Source organism: Oncorhynchus nerka, linkage group LG23 (genome assembly GCF_034236695.1).
Source record: "Oncorhynchus nerka isolate Pitt River linkage group LG23, Oner_Uvic_2.0, whole genome shotgun sequence".
Taxonomy (NCBI): domain Eukaryota; kingdom Metazoa; phylum Chordata; class Actinopteri; order Salmoniformes; family Salmonidae; genus Oncorhynchus; species Oncorhynchus nerka.
Genome location: NC_088418.1, coordinates 596,247 through 623,269, shown reverse-complemented (window position 1 = coordinate 623,269; position 27,023 = coordinate 596,247). Strand labels below are relative to the sequence as shown.

Genomic DNA, 27,023 nt, shown 5'->3' with positions numbered 1-27,023 from the left:
CTTGAGTTACTATGCCCCCAGCCTTTAGTTACTATGCCCCCAGCCTCTAGTTACTATGTCCCCAGCCTTTAGTTACTATGCCCCCAGCCTCTAGTTACTATGTCCCCAGCCTTTAGTTACTATGCCCCCAGCCTTTAGTTACTATGCCCCCAGCCTCTAGTTACTATGCCCCCAGCCTTTAGTTACTATGCCCCCAGCCTTTAGTTACTATGCCCCCAGCCTTTAGTTACTATGCCCCCAGCCTCTAGTTACTATGCCCCCAGCCTTTAGTTACTATGCCTTTAGTTACTATGCCCCCAGCCTTAGTTACTATGCCCCCAGCCTAGTTACTAGTTACTATGCCCCCAGCCTTTAGTTACTATGCCCCCAGCCTTTAGTTACTATGTTACCCCCAGCCTTAGTTACTATGCCCCCAGCCTTTAGTTACTATGCCCCCAGCCTCTAGTTACTATGCCCCCAGCCTGTAGTTACTATGCCCCCAGCCTTTAGTTACTATGCCCCCAGCCTTAGTTACTATGCCCCCAGCCTGTAGTTACTATGCCCCTAGCCTTTAGTTACTATGCCCCCAGCCTGTAGTTACTATGCCCCCAGCCTTTAGTTACTATGCCCCCAGCCTTGAGTTACTATGCCCCCAGCCTTTTACTATGCCCCCAGCCTCTAGTTACTATGTCCCCAGCCTTTAGTTACTATGCCCCAGCCTCTAGTTACTATGCCCCCAGCCTTTAGTTACTATGCCCCCAGCCTCTAGTTACTATGCCCCAGCCTTTAGTTACTATGCCCCCAGCCTCTAGTTACTATGCCCCCAGCCTTTAGTTACTATGCCCCCAGTCTCTAGTTACTATGCCCCCAGCCTCTAGTTACTATGCCCCCAGCCTCTAGTTACTATGCCCCCAGTCTCTAGTTACTATGTCCCCAGCCTTTAGTTACTATGCCACCAGCCTTTAGTTACTATGCCCCCAGCCTCTAGTTACTATGCCCCCAGCCTCTAGTTACTATGCCCCCCAGTCTTTAGTTACTATGCCCCCAGCCTTTAGTTACTATGCCCCCAGCCTCTAGTTACTATGCCCCCAGTCTCTAGTTACTATGCCCCCAGTCTTTAGTTACTATGCCCCCCCAGCCTTTAGTTACTATGCCCCCAGCCTTTAGTTACTATGCCCCCAGCCTTTAGTTACTATGCCCCCCAGCCTCTAGTTACTATGCCCCCAGTCTCTAGTTACTATGCCCCCCCAGCCTCTAGTTACTATGCCCCCTAGCCCCCAGTCTAGTTACTATGCCCCCAGCCTCTAGTTACTTTGCCCAGTCTCTAGTTACTATGCCCCCAGTCTCTAGTTACTATGCCCCCAGCCTCTAGTTACTATGCCCCCAGCCTCTAGTTACTATGCCCCCAGTCTCTAGTTACTATGCCCCAGCCTCTAGTTACTTTGCTCTCTAGTTACTATGCCCCCAGTCTCTAGTTACTATGCCCCCAGCCTCTAGTTACGTTGCCCCCAGCCTCTAGTTACTATGCCCCCAGCCTCTGGAACAACCTGCCAGAGAACCTGAGGGGGACGAAACTGTGGACATGTTTAAAATAGATATTTGTAGCTTTGCTTTTCCTCAGGGTTTTTTGGTGGTTCTGTTTTTATTGTTATTCTTTTGTTTTTATCCTCTGTTTGTTGTGTAGTAAATATTTCAGGTTTTATTTTCATTGTTTTTTTGTTTTTCCCTGTGAAGCACATTGTGTTGCATTTCATGTCTGAAATGTTCTCTATAAAATAAAGCTTCATTTGATTAATCCTTTACAAACATATGATGTTGCTGTTGTTAACGGGCTGTCTCTTATTTACACCCTCCTAACCCGCCTAACCCTCCTAACCCTCCTAACCCGCCTAACCCTCCTAACCCTCCTAACCCTCCTAACCCGCCTAACCCTCCTAACCCTCCTAACCCTCCTAACCCTCCTAACCCGCCTAACCCTCCTAACCCGCCTAACCCTCCTAACCCGCCTAACCCTCCTAACCCGCCTAACCCTCCTAACCCCGCCTAACCCCCGCCTAACCCTCCTAACCCTCCTAACCCGCCTAACCCTCCTAACCATAACCTATTTATCAATTCATCCTCCCTACATCCATCCATCCATTCTACATCCATCCATCCATTCATCCTCCTACATCCATCCATCCTACATCCATCCATCCATTCTACATCCATCCATCCATTCATCCTCCTACATCCATCCATCCTACATCCATCCATCCATTCTACATCCATCCATCCATCCTCCTACATTCATCCATTCTACATCCATCCATTCATCCTCCCTACATTCATCCTTCCTACATTCATCCATTCTACATCCATCCATTCATCCTCCCTACATCCATCCTTCCTACATCCATCCATCCTCCTACATTCATCCTTCATACATCCATCCATCCATTCTGCCCTTCATGATGATCTAATCATCCTTCCTACATCCATCCACTCATTCATCCATCCACCCATCTAATCATTCTTCCTACATCCATCCACTCATTCATCCATCCACCCATCTAATCATTCTTCCTACATCCTTCCACTCATTCATCCATCCACCCATCGAATCATTATTCCTACATCCATCCACTCATTCATCCATCCACCCATCTAATCATTCTTCCTACATCCATCCACTCATTCATCCATCCACCCATCTAATCATTCTTCCTACATCCTTCCTACATCCATCCACTCATTCATCCATCCACTCATTCATCCATCCATTCAGTTAAAATGGCACATAGAGCAGGAGTCAGTTGACAGGCTTCTGAGAGATTTCCGAACAAGGTCTTTATATAGCATAACACTTGCTTGTTATGGATTTCTGTAATTTCCACTACTTGTTGTTTTGTCTACAGCCCTTACTACTACAGGCTCATTGAGAAGAGAGGCCTATTTATTTCCTTTATTAGGAATGTAATGGTTATGTAGAATAAACTTCCCACAGGAAGAAAAGAGAGGGATACACAACTGAAGGTTAAACAACATTATAGCACCATTACATTTCTTTACCTTCTCAGCCAAGGGAACAGGGCTGTGTCCCCAATGGCAACATATTCATTACATAGTGCCCTACTTGAGATCAGGGCCCAGAGGGATCTGGTTAAAAGTAGTGCACTTTAAAAGGAATAGGGTGCCATTTTGGAGCATAGAAAAAGACTCCTGTAGGAACAACCAGACTGCCCTCAAACTGTCTACAGTGCATTCGGAAAGGATTCAGACCTCTTTACTTTTTCCACATTTTGTTACGTTACAGCCTTATTTTAAAATGGATTCAATTGTGTGTGTGTCCCCCTCCCCCCAGTCAATATATACACAATACCCCATCATGACAAAGCAAAAACAAGAAATTTTTGCTAATTTATTACAAATAAAAACCGGAAATATCACATTTACATAAGTATTCAGACCCTTTACGCAATACTTTGTTGAAGCACCTTTGGCAGAGATTACAGCCTTGAGTCTTCTTGGGTATGATGCTACAAGCTTGACACACCAATATTTGGGGAGTTTCCTACATTCTTCTCTGCAGATCCTCTCAAGCTCTGTCAGGTTGGATGGAGAGCGTCGCTGTACAGGTATTTTCAGGTCTCTCCAGAGATATTAGATCGGGATCAAGTCCAGGCTCTGGCTGGGCCACTCAAAGACATTCAGAGACTTGTCCCGAAGCCACTCCTGCGTTATCTTGGATGTGTGCTGAGGGTCGTTGTCCTGTTGGAAGGTGAACCTTTGCCCTAGTCTGAGGTCTTGAGCACACTGGAGCAGGTTTTCATCAAGGATCTCTCTGTATTTTGCTCCATTCATCTTTCCCTCGATACCGACTAGTCTCCCAATCCCTGCCACTGAAAAACAACTCCACAGCATGATGCTGTCAACACCACGCTTCACCGTAGGGAAGGTGCCATGTTTCCTCCAGATGTGATGCTTGGCATTCAGGCCAAATAATTCAATATTGTTTTCTTCAGATCAGAGAATCTTGTTTTGTCATGGTCTGAGAGTCCTTTAGGTGCATTTCGGCAAACTCCAAGCAGGCTGTCATGTTCATTTTACTGAGGAGTGGCTTCCATCTGGCCACTCACCCATAAAGGCCTGAATGGTGGAGTTCTTCAGAGAGGATTGTCCTTCTGGAAGGTTCTCCCATCTCCACAGAGGAAATCTGGAGCTCTGTCAGAGTGACCATCGGGTTCTTAGCCACCTCCCTGATCAAGGCCCTTTTATTTATTCCACCTTTATTTAACCAGGTAGGCCAGATCACCTTTATTTAACCAGGTAGGCCAGATCACATTTATTTAACCAGGTAGGCCAGATCACCTTTATTTAACCAGGTAGGCCAGATCACCTTTATTTAATCAGGTAGGCCAGATCACCTTTATTTAACCAGGTAGGCCAGATCACCTTTATTTAGCAAGGTAGACCAGATCACCTTTATTTAACCAGGTAGGCTAGTTGAAAACAAGTTCTCATTTACAACTGCGACCTGGCCAAGATAAAGCAAAGCAGTTCGACACATACAACAACACAGAGTTACACATGGGATCAACAAATGTACAGTCAATAACACAATAGAGAAATCTATGTATAGTGTGTGCAAATGTAGTAAGATTAGGGAGGTAAGGCAATAAAAAGGCCATAGCTGCAAAATAATTCCTGTTTACTGATAAACACCAACAGCAAAGAACTAGGTTGGTACATTCCTGTTTACTGATAAACCCCAACAGTAAAGAACTAGGTTGGTACATTCCTGTTTACTGATAAACACCAACAGTAAAGAACTAGGTTGGTACATTCCTGTTTACTGATGAACACCAACAGTAAAGAACTAGGTTGGTACATTCCTGTTTACTGATAAACACCAACAGTAAAGAACTAGGTTGGTACATTCCTGTTTACTGATGAACACCAACAGTAAAGAACTAGGTTGGTACATTCCTGTTTACTGATAAACACCAACAGTAAAGAACTAGGTTGGTACATTCCTGTTTACTGATGAACACCAACAGTAAAGAACTAGGTTGGTACATTCCTGTTTACTGATAAACACCAACAGTAAAGAACTAGGTTGGTACATTCCTGTTTACTGATAAACACCAACAGTAAAGAACTAGGTTGGTACATTCCTGTTTACTGATAAACAACAACAGTAAAGAACTAGGTTGGTACATTCCTGTTTACTGATCAACAACAACAGTAAAGAACTAGGTTGGTACATTCCTGTTTACTGATGAACACCAACAGTAAAGAACTAGATTGGTACATTCCTGTTTACTGATCAACAACAACAGTAAAGAACTAGGTTGGTACATTCCTGTTTACTGATAAACACCAACAGTAAAGAACTAGGTTGGTACATTCCTGTTTACTGATGAACACCAACAGTAAAGAACTAGGTTGGTACATTCCTGTTTACTGATAAACCCCAACAGTAAAGAACTAGGTTGGTACATTCCTGTTTACTGATGAACACCAACAGTAAAGAACTAGGTTGGTACATTCCTGTTTACTGATATACACCTGGTCTTTGTTCTGAGACTATGATGCATCCCAATGGTTCCCTACTCCCTATAGAGTGCACTATTTAGACCAGAGTTCTCTGTGGGTCCAGGTTAGCGCACTAAAAAGGGAATAGGGTGCCATTTGGGTCTCAACCTGTGAGTAGAGTAGTAGTATGAGGGACTGCAGGTAGGTAGGCTATGATGTCAGACATTGATTGAGGTCTTCATCGCCCCCTGTCTGTCTCAGGGAAGTATTACCACCATAGAATAAAAGATACCACCAGCTGAGAGACAAACATTACACCAGGTATAGTATACTATTCACAATACTTTAGAATAATATATTTCCAAGTGAGAATCTCCAACCAAGATATTATTAAGTGATAATAGGCTATAGCCATTATGGACATGAAATATGGTTTTATCATCAACCTCAACAAAGGATCGCTAGGACAATGGCTCTCTGTACTGTACATCTGGAAACTCATTCTACTACTGGGAAGCAACGCATCTAAACTCTGTGTGTAGTAGAGATGCATCAAATCATCTGTCAAATAGTTGTAATTAACAAGCCTGTCTGCTCATAGTGGAAGCAGTAGATCACACCAGTTTGCGCACTGGAAACTTTCACTGTGGTGTGTAAAAAGTTACCACGATTATACTCTGGGTTTCTGTCAATGGCTTTTTCGACTGGGATTATCATAGTCTAGACATAATTACACCAAACAACAATATGTCTCGGACAAGTTGTCTCACTACCCCACTAACACTGTCATACATTTTGTTTCTACAGACGGACAATACAATTATGAGGGCTATAATAGCGGAGCTGTACCTGGACGTCAGAACATACCCCGACACTCTATTCCGTTATTGGGGAGAACAGTAGGAAGAACATACCCCGACACTCTATTCCGTTATTGGGGAGAACAGTAGGAAGAACATACCCCGACACTCTATTCCGTTATTGGGGAGAACAGTAGGAAGAACATACCCCGACACACTATTGCGTTATTCCGTTATTGGGGAGAACAGTAGGAAGAACATCTGTGCCATTACCTTTCACTTGAGCAGCAGAAGAATAGGCTAATATCCGGGAAAATAGACGAGACGGTTATTATCCTTGTCTACTGATTAAACCGTGTTCATCCACAGAAACGCTCCAGCGTGTGAAGTTCCATAGACCCTCTCTCTCCTCTCTCCGGCTGCTGTTCGGTGTGATATCCATCTAGAGACCGCTTTAGTCCGCGATGACAGCGGAGCAGAGCAGGGTGCCACCGCTGACGGATAGCTCCTCCCTCCGCCTTCCTTAATGTGATGATTTGTGGGAATAGAGAGATCCAGCCAAACACACAAGCGGAGAAGAGAACAGAGGAAATCTATTTGTTAATAATTGTAAGTCAGTCACTGAAGTCTATACTGTGAAAAGAGAGAATAACGGCGATGTGTGACACTGACGAAGATGTATCTCTGGTTGTGAGAATAAGGCACAAAATAGCAGGCCCAAATGGAATAGCCCTATATTCTGGATAATAGACATTACATATTTATATATATATTTATTTAAAGCAATCGGCATATCATAGCCTATCTCTGAATAAAGCCCCACAGTGGCACCAACTGGCGAGCTGCAGGAAAATGGCTCCAACTTGTTTTATCAAGGAAATAAAAACAATACTATAGGGTCAAATTAAGTCTCTAATATGCTATCATTTTTCTCTATGCTATTTGTCCATAAAGGATATTGAGTTATATTCTATTCTATTGTGTTATATTATTTGCTTTAAGGATACATTTCCTAGGTTATTAGTATAGATAGTTAGTTATATATTTTTTAAATGTGTTATTAGTGTGCATTTGTAGCTCAATATGACTCCTAATAAATCTGCTAATGTAACATTACTCACCATTTTTACGTGGTCAGGACTGAAAACTACTATTCCCAGAATCCTCTGGCATCACATGACATAAAAGATGCGTGACGGACACCAGTTTGTTTCCACGGAGCTGAAGAAGCTTGTGGGTTATCGGTGCTGACAGGCTAATTTACGGATTTTCTCCTCCATTTCAGCTGTGATTCTCTCGTAAATTATACAAAAACCAAACGTTGTTTTCTTTCTAAGGGGTCTGATTGATGTTTAACCAATTCATTCAACGAGGGATCTCCATTCAGAATGGTATCACTGGCAACTCTGGGCTGAGAGTGAAGCCGTAAAATTCTTGTTGCTCGGACACCTGTCGCAATGGCACAATGACAGAGCAATTAAATAACAACGAAACTCTCTTTTCTTTCGAACTATTGGTGGAATATATCAGAATAGACAAAACCAGAAAATGTCTAAATTATTCAGATGAATTAGCCCTCGGTGTGAGACTACTGGACTTCCCAACTCTGCTCATCTATCAATCAGAAACGTCTACTCCACTGCTAGATCAACGGCACCATGAGGACGAGGACAGTGAGAAGGAAAACCAGCTCTATCAAGCCCACGACACGTTTAAATACCCTTTCAACAAAGGCAAGTCGTGTTTGTTCAAAACCCACCTGGACTCCCTCCACACCCATATATCTAACACTCCTCTGCATGCCGTGGTCCTGGATATGAGGGGAGAGGTTCCCACGTTGATAGGCAGCTCGATGGTGTCTCTGGTCAGGTTGATAGACTGTATCAGGTGTGATGTGGAGGTTCATGGTATCTCCTCACCCTCTTCCCAAGGAGAGAAAGGACTTGTTGATTTATTTAATCTCATGGGAGAGAAAATAGGTGTTCTTTCTTTGGGATATAGTCTGTTCAGCCTGGGAAGTAGTTCATTACCACATATACCTGATAACAGGGTATTGCCAGTTGGTATTACACACGGGACGGAATCTATGAAACCAATAGAACATTTACAGGTCGATCGTGGGAAAGGAACGATGCAACCACTTGACTTGGACATTGACAACAGGCCTTCCAAGGTCCTTTATCAGAATATTCATATAAATGACAAGCCCAGTGAGATAGTGGTGTCAGAAGCACGGCAGACTGTTCCAGTTTCAACTGGCACTCAAACGGAACATTCTAGAAGCAAGCAGCATCACCGAACACTCAGAGTGGCTGCTATCGATGAGGAGCATGATGAGGGAAGCCTCTGTGTTCAGCCCCCACCTCTTTACTACAGCAGTTCTGTAGAACAACAACAGGAAAATGAACCAGGCCACTACAGGGTGTTAGACATGGAGTCTCTCAGGGTAGAGGATCTGGACTCGGGGAATGAGGAGACACCTGGTGAGACACAGGTTCCTGCTACAGACCACAGGTGTAGACAGAGACAGGATGTGGTTATGGAGTCTAGAGGCAGGGAAGAGAGGGGACAGCACCAACCCCAGCAGACGGCATCTATCTTAGGGGAGGCTCTGAGACCGTTCCCTCTATTGAACACCTTGCTAGTTGAGCTCGCCCAGCTGAGTGGACAGAGTCAGACCCAGCTACAGCAGCTCTTCTCAGTCCACCCCAACCTAGCATGGATCTACAGGCCACTGACAGAGCCTTCTAATGGACAGGTATGATACTGTATGTACATTGTGTCATTTCTTCTGTCTTTATTCTGCTGTATATTTGTGTCTATTGCTGGCATTTGGCCAAGTCAAATTCTGTGTATATGTGAATGTGTTTGGTGAATAAAGGTGATTGTGATACTGACAGGCGGACTGGCCTCAGTCCCAGGGCCTACGAGACACCACAACATCACCACAGAGAGGCAGGCAGTCTCCTTGCCCAGTGGTTCCCGAACTATGGGTCGGACCTAGCCCCAGAGTGAAGAACAGGCCTCTTCAGGAACAATGCAGCACTACCACACAAAGTTCTATCAGAAAAACAAACTGGGAGAATACAATGAGTGGCAATACAGTGTCCAAGTCCTCTCCCAAGAAGAAGTTAGGTTTTGGAATGACAAAAACGTTCCGCCTAAGAATGAAGCAGGTTCAACCTTGTGGGATGAAATGCCACCTCCGTGAGTGCAGAAAGCAACAGACAGACAAACAGACACTCAAGACCAAGGGTCATAGCAGGAAGTCCAACAACACTAGGAGACAAACGGATAAACCTATAGATGGGAGGAAGCTACTCAATAGGAATGATATTCTAAATGAGGACATTGTGACTTCGATAAGTAGCCGAGACCGAGACCGACCGAGACAGAGACAGAGACAGAGACCGTGGACGGCAGGGAAACATCTCAACAGGAACCCAGCAGGAACTAACAAACACATTCACAACTAGTGTCAATGCAGAGGAGTTTTACTGTAAGAGAGATGACTCCTCACAAAGATTACCAAAACAGAAACCATCATCCCATTCCAAGCAGGACAGTCACAGTAAACTGTGGGTGCATATTCCCAGTGTTGATCACACAGAGGAGGTGTTACGGAGTGGAGAGTACGACCATGCTGACTCTGACAGCGGAGGAGACGGAGATGAGACTCCAAGAGGCTCCAAACCCAGACCACACCTTTTAGACTCTGGCCACAAGCCCCACATGTCAGACACCAGAAGAAGCCCCAGACTCAAACACCCCCACTCAGCCTCCAGCAGTGATAGGTTGGACAGTGTGGGGGCAGTAGAATACCTGGATGACTTCAGCAGTCTAGACCCTACTGATGGTGACGGGTTCTCACCTTCAACTGACCTTCTCAGTAGCCCTGAACCTGTTTCAGGTAGGACTAGGGGGAGGAGCCCCGAGCCTGTTGGGGGTGGGAAGACTAGGGGGAGGAGCCCTGAACCTGTTGGAGGTGGGAAGACTAGGGGGAGGAGCCCTGAGCCTGTTGGGGGTGGGAAGACTAGGGGAGGAGCCCTGAGCCTGTTGGGGGTGGGAAGACTAGGGAGGAGCCCTGAGCCTGTTGGGGGTGGGAAGACTAGGGGAAGAGCCCTGAACCTGTTGGAGGTGGGAAGACTAGGGGGAGGAGCCCTGAACCTGTTTCAGGTTGGACTAGGGGGAGGAGCCCTGAGCCTGTTGGGGGTGGGAGGATTAGGGGGAGGAGCCCTGAGCCTGTTGGGGGTGAGAAGACTAGGGGGAGGAGCCCTGAGCCTGTTGGGGGTGGGAAGACTAGGGGAAGGAGCCCTGAGCCTGTTGGGCGTGGGAAGACTAGGGGGAGGAGCCCTGAGCCTGTTGGGGGTGGGACCAGGGACAAGAGGAGGAGCCGAGTGTCAGGTGACCATAACTCTGACGGCTCCAGTGTCTCAGAGAGAAGCCAGAGAAGAAGAGTGGCTCCGCCTCTTCCTGTTCCTGTTAAAGCTGAGACGTCTCCCCAGCGCTCCCTGATGAACACACACGTCATCAGACCTCGTACCCAGGCCTCAGTCCTTAGCGTCTCCTCTGACAACAGTGTTGGAGACACGCCTGCATCCATACACTCAGTCCACTCTAGAACTCAGCTGGCAGCAAGACCTTGTAGTGGAGGAGCCATGAGGTCTGGTTCTGGGGCTAGAAGAACCTCAACCAACAGGCCTGGTGGCACTTGGTCTCAGGGAGCCAAGGGGTCTTTCTCTGAGAGTCTTAGAGCATCAAGCCAACTCCGTGACATCCATACTGGCTACATCCCCAAAGAACCCAAGGACAGAGCACCAGACAGGGGGTACTCTGTAGACACCCACACTGACTCCATCCACACTAAGGACAGGGGGTCAGACAGGGGGTACTCTATAGACACCCACACTGACTCCATCCACACTAAGGACAGGGGGTCAGACAGGAGGTACTCTATAGACACCCACACTGACTCCATCCACACTAAGGACAGGGGGTCAGACAGGGGGTACTCTATAGACACCCACACTGACTCCATCCACACTAAGGACAGGGGGTCAGACAGGGGGTACTCTATAGACACCCACACTGACTCCATCCACACTAAGGACAGGGGGTACTCTATAGACACCCATACTGACTCCATCCACACTAAGGACAGGGGGTACTCTATAGACACCCACACTGACTCCATCCACACTAAGAACAGGGGGTCAGACAGGGGGTACGCTGTAGACACCCACACTGACTCCATCCACACTAAGGACAGTAGGTCAGACAGGGGGTACTCTGTAGACACCCACACTGACTCCATCCACACTAAGGACAGGGGGTCAGACAGGGGGTACTCTATAGACACCCACACTGACTCCATCCACACTAAGGACAGGGGGTACTCTGTAGACACCTGCATCTCTACTGAGTACAACTCCTCACCTGAGTCCCACAAGGCTGAATATATAGAAGAGGAGCTAACTGAGGAGAGAGGAGAGGAGCTAACAGGAAGCAGGAGAGGAGCTAACAGGAAGCAGGAGAGGAGCTAACTGAGGAGAGGAGATAACTGAGGAGAGAGGAGAGGACATAACTGAGGAGAGGAGCTAACTGAGGAGGCAGGAGAGCTAGCTAACTGAGGAGGCAGGAGAGCTAGCTAAAGAAGCTATAGATGAACTGGGTTCTCTGGGGTTCAGTAATGAGTAGCAACATGTCTCTGAGCTGGTAGTTAACAAGCTCCCTGGATACACCTTCTAGAAGACCCACATGAAGAATGTGCTTCCTAGGGACACATGTATCAAGCATCTCAAGGACGTGCTGCTGATCCAGGGTCAGATATTCCCTGTCCATATGATCCTAATTGTGATATTAAAGGCAAAACCAGTTCTCCTACTCTAATGCTGTGTTTATACGCACTAATTGGTATTTTCACCAATCAGATCAGTTCTGAAAATGATCTGATATGGAAAAGATCCTAAGTGATTGGTCAAAAGACATATTAGTGGAAAAGATATCAGAATTGGGCTGCCTGTGTAAACACAGACCATGATGCTTGATACATATGGGCCCTGAAATAGTCCACATCTGGTTTACTGATAGAGCAATGGTGTGGAGACAGATATTGTTAGTCATTCTGAATTTGGACGGGCGGGTTACTCCCATTTTAATATCTCATTCTGTACGGCACTAGACTAAACTGAATGTAATGTTGTGTCAATCATTCATAAATTCAAAGGGCTAATTGGACTAAACTGAATGTAATGTTGTGTCAATCATTCATAAATTCAAAGGGCTAATTGGACTAAACTGAAAGTAATGTTGTGTCAATCATTCATAAATTCAAAGGGCTAATTGAATAATTTACTTCCATGTTAGACTATTAACTGTGTGAGCGGGTTTGGGAATTCCCTAATATGAATACGTTATCAAAAAGCAAGACTGTTTTAGTTTAAAATGTCTTTCCCAAGTTATTAAAAGGCTTCTGTTTTATCTATACATTCAATTGTGAAAATAATTTAAATGTGTGTTGATGAGTTACATACTACTTAAGTTGTGCATGAAAATACCATTCAATATATGCAAGTCCACAAGGCTACTACACAATGCCAAAGGGAGCAGGTAGAGAGATATTTTGATGCCTACCCTCAGTCATGGATCTCCTGAATACTGTGGGGATATGTTTGAATTGACTTAGAGCAGGGGGCTTTTCAACCTTTTCTTACCCCCTCCTAGGTAAACCGGCAACCCAGGGACCATTATATATTAACAAAAACAAATTGTCTTATTATCAAGTGAATGATTATAGACAGCAGAAGTAATCAACATTTTAAAATGAATAGATTTGTTAGATAATTATTTTGACCTCCACACGTTATAATTGGAAGAGGAAGGGTAAACTCTAACACGTTATAATTGGAAGAGGAAGGGTAAACTCTAACACGTTATAATTGGAAGAGGAAGGGTAAACTCTAACATAGCGTATTATATAGAAAGGTAACTCCAAGCCTAAGAGCAGCTGGTTAAACAAAGGTTAGCCAGGTGTTGGCAAAAATGAATGTCCAAGTCAAGAAAGCTGACCAGCAGTCAGTGGCACTTACTGCACTGGTAGCCTATAGAGTCCCACGGTGTTCTAATACCCATAAAACCTACTGGTCAAACACAGAAATGGTTCCAATCGTCTTTCCACCAAACATTTTTCACTGGGTGAATTTGACAAACACTTAAGATTAAGTGAAGGCTTATCTTGGCGTGACATTTTGAGTAACGTGTCATTCTCGGACAAGGTGACTTTTATCAATAAAGTCTCCTCAATTTATTGTTGAAATGCTGATTAGAAACAGAGAAGACCTCAAGAAGACTACAAATTCCCGCAGAAAGCTCCTGTACATGTTCACCAGCGTGACCTTTACCCAATCCATGATGAGTACATGTGCTGTATTGCAATTCATTTAATCAAGTGTTGAACATCTTCCATCCCCTTTCCATGTCTTAGCTAGCCACTGACTACAATTTAGCTAGCTAGTTGTTTAGCTAGCCACTGACTACAATTTAGCTAGCTAGTTGTTTAGCTAGCCACTGACTACAATTTAGCTAGCTAGTTGTTTAGCTAGCTAGCTAATTATGTTGTACAGTATTACTTAGCCTAGATAATTGTTTGTACAGTATGTTGACTTTGGTGTCTATTTCAGAACTTAAGGCATTTTTCAAGGATGGGGAGAAGAACGTGAGAAGTCTGGCCATGTGGAGACGACCACGAGAAGTCTGGCCATGTGGAGAAGACCATGAGAAGTCTGGCCATGTGGAGAAGACCACGAGAAGTCTGGCCATGTGGAGAAGACCACGAGAAGTCTGGCCATGTGGAGAAGACCACGAGAAGTCTGGCCATGTGGAGAAGACCATGAGAAGTCTGGCCATGTGGAGAAGACCACGAGAAGTCTGGCCATGTGGAGAAGACCGCGAGAAGTCTGGCCATGTGGAGAAGACCGCAAGAAGTCTGGCCATGTGGAAAAGACCATGAAAAGTCTGGCCATGTGGAGAAGACCACGAGAAGTCTGCATTGACTCTGTACCGGTACCCCCTGTATATAGCCTCCACATTGACTCTGTACCGTAACACCCTGTATATAGCCTCCACATTGACTCTGTACCGGTACCCCCTGTATATAGCCTCCACATTGACTCTGTACCGTAATACCCTGTATATAGCCTCCACATTGACTCTGTACCGGTACCCCCTGTATATAGCCTCCACATTGACTCTGTACCGTAACACCCTGTATATAGCCTCTACATTGACTCTCTACCGTAACACCCTGTATATAGCCTCCGCATTGACTCTGTACCGTAATACCCTGTATATAGCCTCCACATTGACTCTGTACTGGTACCCCCTGTATATAGCCTCCACATTGACGCTGTACCGTAACACCCTGTATATAGCCTCCACATTGACTCCACATTGACTCTGTACCGTAACGGTACTCTGTACCATGTACCCCCTGTATATAGCCTCCACATTGACTCTGTACCGTAACACCCTGTATATAGCCTCCACATTGACTCTGTACCCCCCTGTATAACACCCTGTATATAGCCTCCACATTGACTCTGTACCGTACCCCCTGTATATAGCCTCCACATTGACTCTGTACTGTACCCTGTAATACCTCTGTATATAGCCTCCACATTGACTCTGTACTGGTACCCCCTGTATATAGCCTCCACATTGACTCTGTACCGTAACACCCCCTGTATATAGCCTCCACATTGACTCTGTACCGGTACCCCCTGTATATAGCCTCCACATTGACTCTGTACCGTAACCCCCTGTATATAGCCTCTACATTGACTCTGTACCGTAACACCCTGTATATAGCCTCCACTCTGTGCCGGTATTGACTCTCTGTACCGTAACACCCTGTATATAGCCTCCACATTGACTCTGTACTGGTACCCCCTGTATATAGCCTCCACATTGACTCTGTACTGGTACCCCCTGTATATAGCCTCCACATTGACTCTGTACCGTAACACCCTGTATATAGCCTCCACATTGACTCTGTACCGGTACCCCCTGTATAACAGCCTCCACATTGACTCTGTATATAGCCGTAACACCCTGTATATAGCCTCCACATTGACTCTGTACCGTAACACCCTGTATATAGCCTCCACATTGACTCTGTACCGTAACACCCTGTATATAGCCTCCACATTGACTCTGTACCGGTACCCCCTGTATATAGCCTCCACATTGACTCTGTACCTGTACCCCTGTATATAGCCTCCACATTGACTCTGTACCGGTACCCCCTGTATATAGCCTCCACATTGACTCTGTACACCTGTATATAGCCTCCACATTGACTCTGTGCATACCCCCTGTATATAGCCTCCACTCTGTACCGTAACCCCCTGTATATAGCCTCCACATTGACTCTGTACCGTAATACCCTGTATATAGCCTCCACATTCTGACTCTGTATATAGCCTCCCTATTGACTCTGTGCCGGTACCCCCTGTATATAGCCTCCACATTGACTCTGTATCGGTACCCCCTGTATATAGCCTCCACATTGACTCTGTACCGGTGCCCCCTGTATATAGCCTCCACATTGACTCTGTACCGGTACCCCCTGTATATAGCCTCCACATTGACTCTGTACCGGTACCCCCTGTATATAGCCTCCACATTGACTCTGTACCGGTACCCCCTGTATATAGCCTTGTTACTGTTATTTTATTGTTGCTCCTTAATTATTTGTTATTTTTCTTATTTTTCTTTCATTTATTTATGTTTTACTTCAGTAAATACTTCAATACTTTTTTTCTTAAAACTGCATTGTTGGTAAGTAAGCATTTCACTGTAAGGTCAACACCTGTGGTATCGGCACATGTGACAAATAAATTGTGATTTGATTTGAAGTGTTTCTAAAATCCACAATGGATAAAATGTATGGTGAAAAAAGTATTGGAACCATTTCCTTGTTTGACTGCTAGGTTGTATGGGTATTATGACACTTTCCACTGTGTGGCTCAATTCCCGGGTGCTTTTTCAAAGACGTTAGATACTCCAGTGAGTGTAATTGGTTCCAATAACCTTTTTATGTGAGTAAAGTACATGTCGGATAAAATAATGTCAAGACAGGCCTGATGGAAACAGCAAATCTAACGGTAAACTTTCCAGATGTTGATAAAACTAAATACGCTAGACATGATGGGATCATTTTGAGTGTATAAAATTCATTATGCAAGAAATAGCAGTGGAAACATCTTTATCCGCACATACAGTGCCTTCAGAAAGTATTCACACGGCTTTACCTGGATTCAAATTTACACAGACCCCTTCCAATTAGTATTGATTGATTATTCTCTCTTCCCCCTTCTACTATTACCTGCCCGATGAATGTCAATAAGGGGATTCGATTAAACTGCCCCGGGTTGAACTGTGTTGAACCGTGTTATGGCCCATCACATGGGCGACCGGTCGAAATCAGTGAGGGAGGCGCGCCGGGTTCAAATCGAACGGTAATCTGTCAACAATGCAACATGGGGATATCGTTCAGAAACCTACATCTCTTTTCCATAAAATATATGTTCGAATTTTCAAAGTAGTTTTCATTGGGAAGGCAGATAAAGCGATTTTATCAAAAGCAATTACTTTTGCATGTGAAAACACAGAATACTAATCATACTTGACCGTCGAACAGAACGTAGTACCTGGCTCACACCCGGTTCCAAATCGAAAGAAATCATGCTAACCGGGTTCATTAATATAATCCCCTAACTGAGTCCTGCCAATTCAATCTGCACATGTGCGGCTCTCATGTTTACGGATGTGAGGAGAAGCAAAGTAGTGAACAGTGAATACAGAACATTTCATCAGAAATGATCAAACACGTTTTCCTAACCGGACCTCCGGGTAAGTATAAAACACAACGCAAGACAGCACGGGACGGGAAGTTGTTCAGAAACGCTGTGAAGTTGTGACTGCTGATAACTAACGTTAGCTATAGACATGATGCCACCCAATACAATGTAACAGCAGTAGTTCAGCTAATACCTAAAACTATTTATAAGCTGACGCTTGAGTGTGTTGATTTCCAATGGAACGCAGCATTGTGCTGAGAGGCAGATAGGTTGGACCTTTCAAACTGTATGCACAGACGGCTTGACAGAAATGGGAGCAGAAGGTGAATGTTCGACTTTTGTTGCACACATATCCAGATGATGCTGCGAACCATTTTGCACAAATAATTACTGTCAGGCCTTGATCACACCTACAGGATATTTTGGGCAAAATGGTATGCGGGCACATCTCAAATGGTGTGTGTGCGCGCTTAACCTGGAGACGTGTGTTGGTCTGCAGTCAGTCAGTAGTGTTGTTCCAGGGTGTAGTGTGCTCCACACATACAAGTCGGTGCAAAAGCGCTGGTCCTGGGCGTTATTTTAAGTACCACGCAAGCTCGAGTATACGTTAATTAGTACACACTAGCTCTAGTAATTTTGTTGTTTACATTTTAACTACCAGCTGAACACTGGACTGTCAAGCTCACCCTATTTCTCTTTGGATTGGTGGATACATCTCATTATTTGAATATTCGTTGATATTACAATTGTACTCGATGACAAGTGAGATGCTAGCCTAATGAATATTCATAGGCGTCTCGGATTTCAACAGGGACAACTGATATAAAGTGTTTTTTCTCAAAGTTGCCGGGATGTCATGTGCATCAACTTATATCCGTGTCCTACACTCGAAAGAACCTCCGCATTACCAACTTCTATTAGATCAAATGAGCCTCAAGTATTGAAATAGCTATTCATTTTCAATTTGACAAAATTTGACACTCATTGCCCCCCATACAAACCCCCCTCACTTGCTTAATAATGAATGATCTCCTTTAAATGGACATATTTTGGTGTGAGTAAACCCTCTCGCTTCGCCTCTTCCTCTCTGGTGCATCCCAGTTTCCACTGGTTAGGGTTAGATTCCAAAGCCACAAAGTCCAAATTAGCTACAAAAGTTTGCATTCTCATCTTAATTTAACAATAGGGTTAGGCATAAGGTTAGCAGTGTGGTTGGGTTTAAAATCACATTTTAAGAATATAATTTTTCAGAAATGGGAGGGTTTTAGCCAGAATTATGACTTTGTGGCTGTGTTAACTAGAGACAACGTGTATCCCAGGCAGATCCTGAGTGTCCTGATTTCCTCCGTAAAGTGAATGGTGTGCCCTTCGCCAAATACTAACATAAAACAACTCCATTCATGACTCAGTACTTTACATTATGATCAAATATTGCATTTCTGTTGATAGTCATGGTTCGAAGGCCCCAACAAGACAAAAGTACTTCATTTGGGATTTGACACGACCCTCTTCTATTGTGAAGGTGTGGGTAAGACCACCCTGGTCCAGAAGGCCTGTGACGTAATAGTGTCTTCGGGTGTGTCTGTGGAGGGCTTCTACACCCAGGAGGTCAGGGAGGGGAGGCGCAGGGTCGGTTTCGACGTTGTTACTGTGGCCGGACAGAGAGGAAACTTGTCCAGAGTCAGGTAGGTTTCAGTCACGTTACATAATCAACCAAAATGGTCTACCTATTTCTGTAAGGACCGGTTCCCCAGACACAGATTGAGCCAAGTTCAGGACTTAAAAAACATTTTCATTGAACATTCTCTATTGTTACTTATCAAATCGAGGTTTATTGGCCACGTTGGCCGAATACAACAAGTGCAGACTTTACTGTGAAATGCTGACTGACAAGCCCTTAACCAACAGTGCAGACCTTACTGTGAAATGCTGACTGACAAGCCCTTAACCAACAGTGTAGACCTTACTGTGAAATGCTGACTGACAAGCCCTTAACCAACAGTGCAGTTCAAGAAGAAAATATTTACCAAGTAGACTAAAATACAAAGTAACACAATAAGAATAATGAGTTATATAGAAGGCCTAAAAGGGTATTTACAGAGTCAATGTGGACTAAATACAAAGTAACACAATAAGAATAATGAGGTTATATACAGGGGGTGAAGGCCTATATACAGGGTATTACGGTACAGAGTCAATGTGGAGGCTATATACAGGGAGCCTATATACAGGGTACAGAGTCAATGTGGGGGCTATATACAGGGTATTACGGTACAGAGTCAATGTGGAGGCTATATACAGGGTATTACGGTACAGAGTCAATGTGGAGGCTATATACAGGGTATTACGGTACAGAGTCAATGTGGAGGCTATATACAGGGTATTACGGTACAGAGTCAATGTGGAGGCTATATACAGGGGGTGGAGCCTATATACAGGGTATTACGGTACAGAGTCAATGTGGAGGCTATATACAGGGTATTACGGTACAGAGTCAATGTGGAGGCTATATACAGGGTATTACGGTACAGAGTCAATGTGGAGGCTATATACAGGGTATTACGGTACAGAGTCAATGTGGAGGCTATATACAGGGTATTACGGTACAGAGTCAATGTGGAGGCTATATACAGGGTATTACGGTACAGAGTCAATGTGGAGGCTATATACAGGGTGTTACGGTACAGAGTCAATGTGGAGGCTATATACAGGGTATTACGGTACAGAGTCAATGTGGAGGCTATATACAGGGTATTACGGTACAGAGTCAATGTGGAGGCTATATACAGGGTATTACGGTACAGAGTCAATGTGGAGGCTATATACAGGGTATTACGGTACAGAGTCAATGTGGAGGCTATATACAGGGTATTACGGTACAGAGTCAATGTGGAGGCTATATACAGGGTATTACGGTACAGAGTCAATGTGGAGGCTATATACAGGGTGTTAATGGGAGGCTATACAGACAGAGTCAATGTGGAGGCTATATACAGGGTATTACGGTACAGAGTCAATGTGGAGGCTATATACAGGGTATTACGGTACAGAGTCAATGTGGAGGCTATATACAGGGTATTACGATACAGAGTCAATGTGGAGGCTATATACAGGGTATTACGGTACAGAGTCAATGTGGAGGCTATATACAGGGTATTACGGTACAGAGTCAATGTGGAGGCTATATACAGGGTATTACGGTACAGAGTCAATGTGGAGGCTATATACAGGGTATTACGGTACAGAGTCAATGTGGAGGCTATATACAGGGTGTTACGGTACAGAGTCAATGTGGAGGCTATATACAGGGTATTACGGTACAGAGTCAATGTGGAGGCTATATACAGGGTGTTACGGTACAGAGTCAATGTGGAGGCTATATACAGGGGGTAACGGTACAGAGTCAATGTGGAGGCTATATACAGGGTGTTACGGTACAGAGTCAGTGTGGAGGCTATATACAGGGTATTACGGTACAGAGTCAATGTGGGGGCTATATACAGGGTATTACGGTACAGAGTCAATGTGGAGGCTATATACAGGGTATTACGGTACAGAGTCAATGTGGAGGCCATATACAGGGGGTTACGGTACAGAGTCAATGTGGAGGCTATATACAGGGGGTTACGGTACAGAGTCAATGTGGAGGCTATATACAGGGTGTTACGGTACAGAGTCAATGTGGAGGCTATATACAGGGTATTACGGTACAGAGTCAATGTGGAGGCTATATACAGGGGCTACCGGTACAGAGTCAATGTGGAGGCTATATACAGGGTGTTACGGTACAGAGTCAATGTGGAGGCTATATACAGGGGGTTACGGTACAGAGTCAATGTGGAGGCTATATACAGGGTGTTACGGTACAGAGTCAATGTGGAGGCTATATACAGGGTATTACGGTACAGAGTCAATGTGGAGGCTATATACAGGGTGTTACGGTACAGAGTCAATGTGGAGGCTATATACAGGGGGTACCGGTACAGAGTCAATGTGGAGGCTATATACAGGGTATTACGGTACAGAGTCAATGTGGAGGCTATATACAGGGTATTACGGTACAGAGTCAATGTGGAGGCTATATACAGGGTATTACGGTACAGAGTCAATGTGGAGGCTATATACAGGGTATTACGGTACAGAGTCAATGTGGAGGCTATATACAGGGGTACCAGTACAGAGTCAATGTGGAGGCTATATACAGGGGTACCAGTACAGAGTCAGTGTGGAGGATATATACAGGGGTTACGGTACAGAGTCAATGTGGAGGCGATATACAGGGTATTACGGTACAGAGTCAATGTGGAGGCTATATACAGGGGCTACCGGTACAGAGTCAATGTGGAGGCTATATACAGGGGTTACGGTACAGAGTCAATGTGGAGGCTATATACAGGGGTTACGGTACAGAGTCAATGTGGAGGCTATATACAGGGTGTTACGGTACAGAGTCAATGTGGAGGCTATATACAGGGTATTACGGTACAGAGTCAATGTGGAGGCTATATACAGGGGTACCAGTACAGAGTCAATGTGGAGGCTATATACAGGGGGTACCGATACAGAGTCAATGTGGAGGCTATATACAGGGGGTATTACGGTACAGAGTCAATGTGGAGGCTATATACAGGGGTACCAGTACAGAGTCAATGTGGAGGCTATATACAGGGTATTACGGTACAGAGTCAATGTGGAGGCTATATACAGGGTATTACGGTACAGAGTCAATGTGGAGGCTATATACAGGGGGTACCAGTACAGAGTCAATGTGGAGGCTATATACAGGGGGTACCAGTACAGAGTCAGTGTGGAGGATATATACAGGGGGTACCCGTACAGAGTCAATGTGGAGGCGATATACAGGGTATTACGGTACAGAGTCAATGTGGAGGCTATATACAGGGGGTACCGGTACAGAGTCAATGTGGAGGCTATATACAGGGGGTTACGGTACAGAGTCAATGTGGAGGCTATATACAGGGTATTACGGTACAGAGTCAATGTGGAGGCTATATACAGGGTATTACGGTACAGAGTCAATGTGGAGGCTATATACAGGGTATTACGGTACAGAGTCAATGTGGAGGCTATATACAGGGGGTACCAGTACAGAGTCAATGTGGAGGCTATATACAGGGGGTACCGATACAGAGTCAATGTGGAGGCTATATACAGGGGGTACCGGTACAGAGTCAATGTGGAGGCTATATACAGGGGGTACCAGTACAGAGTCAATGTGGAGGCTATATACAGGGTATTACGGTACAGAGTCAATGTGGAGGCTATATACAGGGTATTACGGTACAGAGTCAATGTGGAGGCTATATACAGGGTATTACGGTACAGAGTCAATGTGGAGGCTATATACAGGGGGTACCGGTACAGAGTCAATGTGGAGGCTATATACAGGGGGTACCAGTACAGAGTCAATGTGGAGGCTATATACAGGGTATTACGGTACAGAGTCAATGTGGAGGCTATATACAGGGTATTACGGTACAGAGTCAATGTGGAGGCTATATACAGGGTATTACGGTACAGAGTCAATGTGGAGGCTATATACAGGGGGTACCGGTACAGAGTCAATGTGGAGGCTATATACAGGGTATTACGGTACAGAGTCAATGTGGAGGCTATATACAGGGGGTACCAGTACAGGGTCAATGTGGCAATGTGGAGGCTATATACAGGGGGTACCGGTACAGAGTCAATGTGGAGGCTATATACAGGGGGTACCGGTACAGAGTCAATGTGGAGGCTATATACAGGGGGTACCGGTACAGAGTCAATGTGGAGGCTATATACAGGGGGTACCGGTACAGAGTCAATGTGGATGCTATATACAGGGGGTACCGGTACAGAGTCAATGTAGAGGCTATATACAGGGGGTACCGGTACAGAGTCAATGTGGAGGATATATACAGGGTATTACGGTACAGAGTCAATGTGGAGGCTATATAGAGGGGGTACCAGTACAGAGTCAATGTGGAGGCTATATACAGGGGGTACCGGTACAGAGTCAATGTGGAGGCTATATACAGGGGGTACCGGTACAGAGTCAATGTGGAGGCTATATACAGGGGGTACCAGTACAGAGTCAATGTGGAGGCTATATACAGGGTATTACGGTACAGAGTCAATGTGGAGGCTATATACAGGGTATTACGGTACAGAGTCAATGTGGAGGCTATATACAGGGGGTACCAGTACAGAGTCAATGTGGAGGCTATATACAGGGGGTACCAGTACAGAGTCAATGTGGAGGCTATATACAGGGGGTACCAGTACAGAGTCAGTGTGGAGGATATATACAGGGGGTACCAGTACAGAGTCAATGTGGAGGCTATATACAGGGGGTACCGGTACAGAGTCAATGTGGAGGCTATATACAGGGTATTACGGTACAGAGTCAATGTGGAGGCTATATACAGGGTATTACGGTACAGAGTCAATGTGGAGGCTATATACAGGGTATTACGGTACAGAGTCAATGTGGAGGCTATATACAGGGGGTACCGGTACAGAGTCAATGTGGAGGCTATATACAGGGTATTACGGTACAGAGTCAATGTGGAGGCTATATACAGGGTATTACGGTACAGAGTCAATGTGGAGGCTATATACAGGGTATTACGGTACAGAGTCAATGTGGAGGCTATATACAGGGGGTACCAGTACAGAGTCAATGTGGAGGCTATATACAGGGGGGTACCGGGACAGAGTCAATGTGGAGGCTATATACAGGGGTACCGGTACAGAGTCAATGTGGAGGCTATATACAGGGGTACCAGTACAGAGTCAATGTAGAGGCTATATACAGGGGGTACCGGTACAGAGTCAATGTGGAGGCTATATACAGGAGGTACCGGTACAGAGTCAATGTGGAGGCTATATACAGGAGGTACCAGTACAGAGTCAATGTGGAGGCTATATACAGGGGGTACCGGTACAGAGTCAATGTGGAGGCTATATACAGGGGTACCAGTACAGAGTCAATGTGGAGGCTATATACAGGGGGTACCGGTACAGAGTCAATGTGGAGGTTATATACAGGGTGTTACGGTACAGAGTCAATGTGGAGGCTATATACAGGGGGTACCGGTACAGAGTCAATGTGGAGGCTATATACAGGGGGTACCGGTACAGAGTCAATGTGGAGGTTATATACAGGGTGTTACGGTACAGAGTCAATGTGGAGGCTATATACAGGGGGTACCGGTACAGAGTCAATGTGGAGGCTATATACAGGGTGTTACGGTACAGAGTCAATGTGGAGGCTATATACAGGGGGTACCGGTACAGAGTCAATGTGGAGACTATATACAGGGGGTACCGGTACAGAGTCAATGTAGAGACTATATACAGGGGGTGGAGGCTATATACAGGGGGTACCAGTACAGAGTCAGTGTGGAGGCTATATACAGGGTACAACAGTACAGAGTCAATGTGGAGGCTATATACAGGGGGTACCAGTACAGAGTCAATGTGGAGGCTATATACAGGGAGGTACCGGTACAGAGTCAATGTGGAGACTATATACAGGGGGTGGAGGCTATATACAGGGGGTACCAGTACAGAGTCAATGTGGAGGCTATATACAGGGTACAACAGAGTCAAGAGTCAATGGGGTGGAGGCTATATACAGGGGTACCAGTACAGAGTCAGTGTGGAGGCTATATACAGGGTACAACAGTACAGAGTCAATGTGGAGGCTATATACGGGGTACCAGAGAGTCAATGTGGAGACTATATACAGGGGTGGAGGCTATATACAGGGGTACCAGTACAGAGTCAATGTGGAGGCTATATACAGGGGGTACCGGTACAGAGTCAATGTGGAGGCTATATACAGGGGGTACCGGTACAGAGTCAATGTGGAGGCTATATACAGGGGGTACCGGTACAGAGTCAATGTGGAGGCTATATACAGGGGGTACCGGTACAGAGTCAATGTGGAGGCTATATACAGGGGGTACCGGTACAGAGTCAATGTGGAGGCTATATACAGGGGGTACCGGTACAGAGTCAATGTGGAGGCTATATACAGGGGGTACCGGTACAGAGTCAATGTGGAGGCTATATACAGGGGGTACCAGTACAGAGTCAATGTGGAGGCTATATACAGGGGGTACCGGTACAGAGTCAATGTGGAGGCTATATACAGGGTACAACAGTACAGAGTCAATGTGGAGGCTATATACAGGGTGTTACGGTACAGAGTCAATGTGGAGGCTATATACAGGGTGTTACGGTACAGAGTCAATGTGGAGCCTATATACAGGGGGTACCAGTACAGAGTCAATGTGGAGGCTATATACAGGGTGTTACGGTACTGAGTCAATGTGGAGGCTATATACAGGGGGTACCAGTACAGAGTCAATGTGGAGGCTATATACAGGGGGGTACCGGTACAGAGTCAATGTGGAGGCTATATACAGGGTATTACGGTACAGAGTCAATGTGGAGGCTATATACAGGGAGGTACCGGTACAGAGTCAATGTGGAGACTATATACAGGGGTGGAGGCTATATACAGGGGGTCCAGTACAGAGTCAATGTGGAGGCTATATACAGGGGGTACCAGTACAGAGTCAATGTGGAGACTATATACAGGGGGTGGAGGCTATATACAGGGGGTACCGGTACAGAGTCAATGTGGAGGCTATATACAGGGTGTTATGGTACCGAGTCAGTGTGCGGGGGTACAGGCTAGTTGAGGTAATCTGTACATGCAGGTGGGGCCGAAGTGACTATGCATAGATAACAAACAGTAGCAGCAGTGTTCAAGAGGGGGAGGGTCAATTTTCTGGTGGCGATTTTCAGTCCAGGGTTTGGCTTAATCTGTGTGACTGGGAAACAGTCCCTTATGTGTTAATGTGTTTTCTCTACTGTCTTTGTTCTGTTCAGAGAGAAGTCTGTTGCTTCACATGGAGGGAGGGAGTACACTGTAGGACAGTATGTAGTGGATGTACCTTCGTTTGAGAACCTGGCTCTACCTCTCTTCAGAAACGTATGTTATTATTGCACTTTTTAACTAAGCAGTGATTTTCCTCCTATGTCAGGGTCGTGATCAGTGATTTCCCTCCCATGTCAGGGTCGTGATCAGTGATTTCCCTCCCATGTCAGGGTCGTGAGCAGTGATTTCCCTCCCATGTCAGGGTCGTGAGCAGTGATTTTCCTCCCATGTCAGGGTCGTGAGCAGTGATTTCCCATCATGTCAGGGCAGTGATTTCCCTCATGTCAGGGTGATTTTCCTCCCATGTCAGGGTCGTGAGCAGTGATTTCCCTCATGTCAGGGTCGTGAGCAGTGATTTTCCTCCCATGTCAGGGTCGTGAGCAGTGATTTCCCTCATGTCAGGGTCGTGAGCAGTGATTTCCCTCATGTCAGGGTCGTGAGCAGTGATTTCCCTCATGTCAGGGTTGTGGGCAGTGATTTTCCTCCTATGTCAGGGTCGTGAGCAGTGATTTCCCTCATGTCAGGGTCGTGAGCAGTGATTTCCCTCATGTCAGGGTCGTGAGCAGTGATTTCCCTCATGTCAGGGTCGTGAGCAGTGATTTCCCTCATGTCAGGGTCGTGAGCAGTGATTTCCCTCATGTCAGGGTCGTGAGCAGTGATTTCCCTCATTCAGCACCAGTCAACAGTTTGGACACCTACTCATTCCAGGGTTTTTCTTTATTTTTACTATTTTCAACATTGTATAATAATAGTGAAGACATCAAAACTATGAAATGACACATATGGAATCATGTAGTAACCAGTGTTAAACAAATCAAATATATTTGACATTCTTCAAAGTAGCCACCATTTGCCTTGATTTTTTTTTTGCACTCTTGACATTCTCTGGTAGTAGAGTAGAGTAGGCCCACA

The 27,023-nt window shown here is 45.3% G+C and overlaps 2 protein-coding genes and 1 pseudogene across 3 annotated transcripts in view; 2 read left to right on the top strand and 1 right to left on the bottom strand.

Moving 5' to 3' along the window:
- Positions 1-6,818, bottom strand: part of LOC115127021 (signal-induced proliferation-associated 1-like protein 2) — a 234,752-nt pseudogene extending 227,934 nt beyond the window's left edge.
- Positions 6,819-7,494: 676 nt separating this feature from the next.
- map10 (microtubule associated protein 10) lies at positions 7,495-12,780 on the top strand. The gene is given in 5 exon segments (XM_065008437.1): positions 7,495-9,054; positions 9,197-9,777; positions 9,779-10,472; positions 10,556-11,834; positions 11,935-12,780. Coding segments are annotated over 5 exon segments (3,957 nt in total). The 5' UTR covers positions 7,495-7,761; the 3' UTR covers positions 12,045-12,780.
- Positions 12,781-17,086: 4,306 nt separating this feature from the next.
- The window catches only part of ntpcr (nucleoside-triphosphatase, cancer-related), a 35,532-nt gene continuing 25,595 nt past the window's right edge, over positions 17,087-27,023 (top strand). The window contains exons 1-3 of one of the 2 annotated variants that reach the window (XM_065007764.1): positions 17,087-17,207; positions 18,678-18,840; positions 26,063-26,165. In XM_065007764.1, the coding sequence (XP_064863836.1) occupies positions 17,174-17,207; positions 18,678-18,840; positions 26,063-26,165 (300 nt within the window). In that variant the 5' untranslated portion in view covers positions 17,087-17,173. The remainder of the gene's footprint in view (positions 17,208-18,677; positions 18,841-26,062; positions 26,166-27,023) is intronic. The other variant, XM_065007765.1, reaches the window with a different exon arrangement.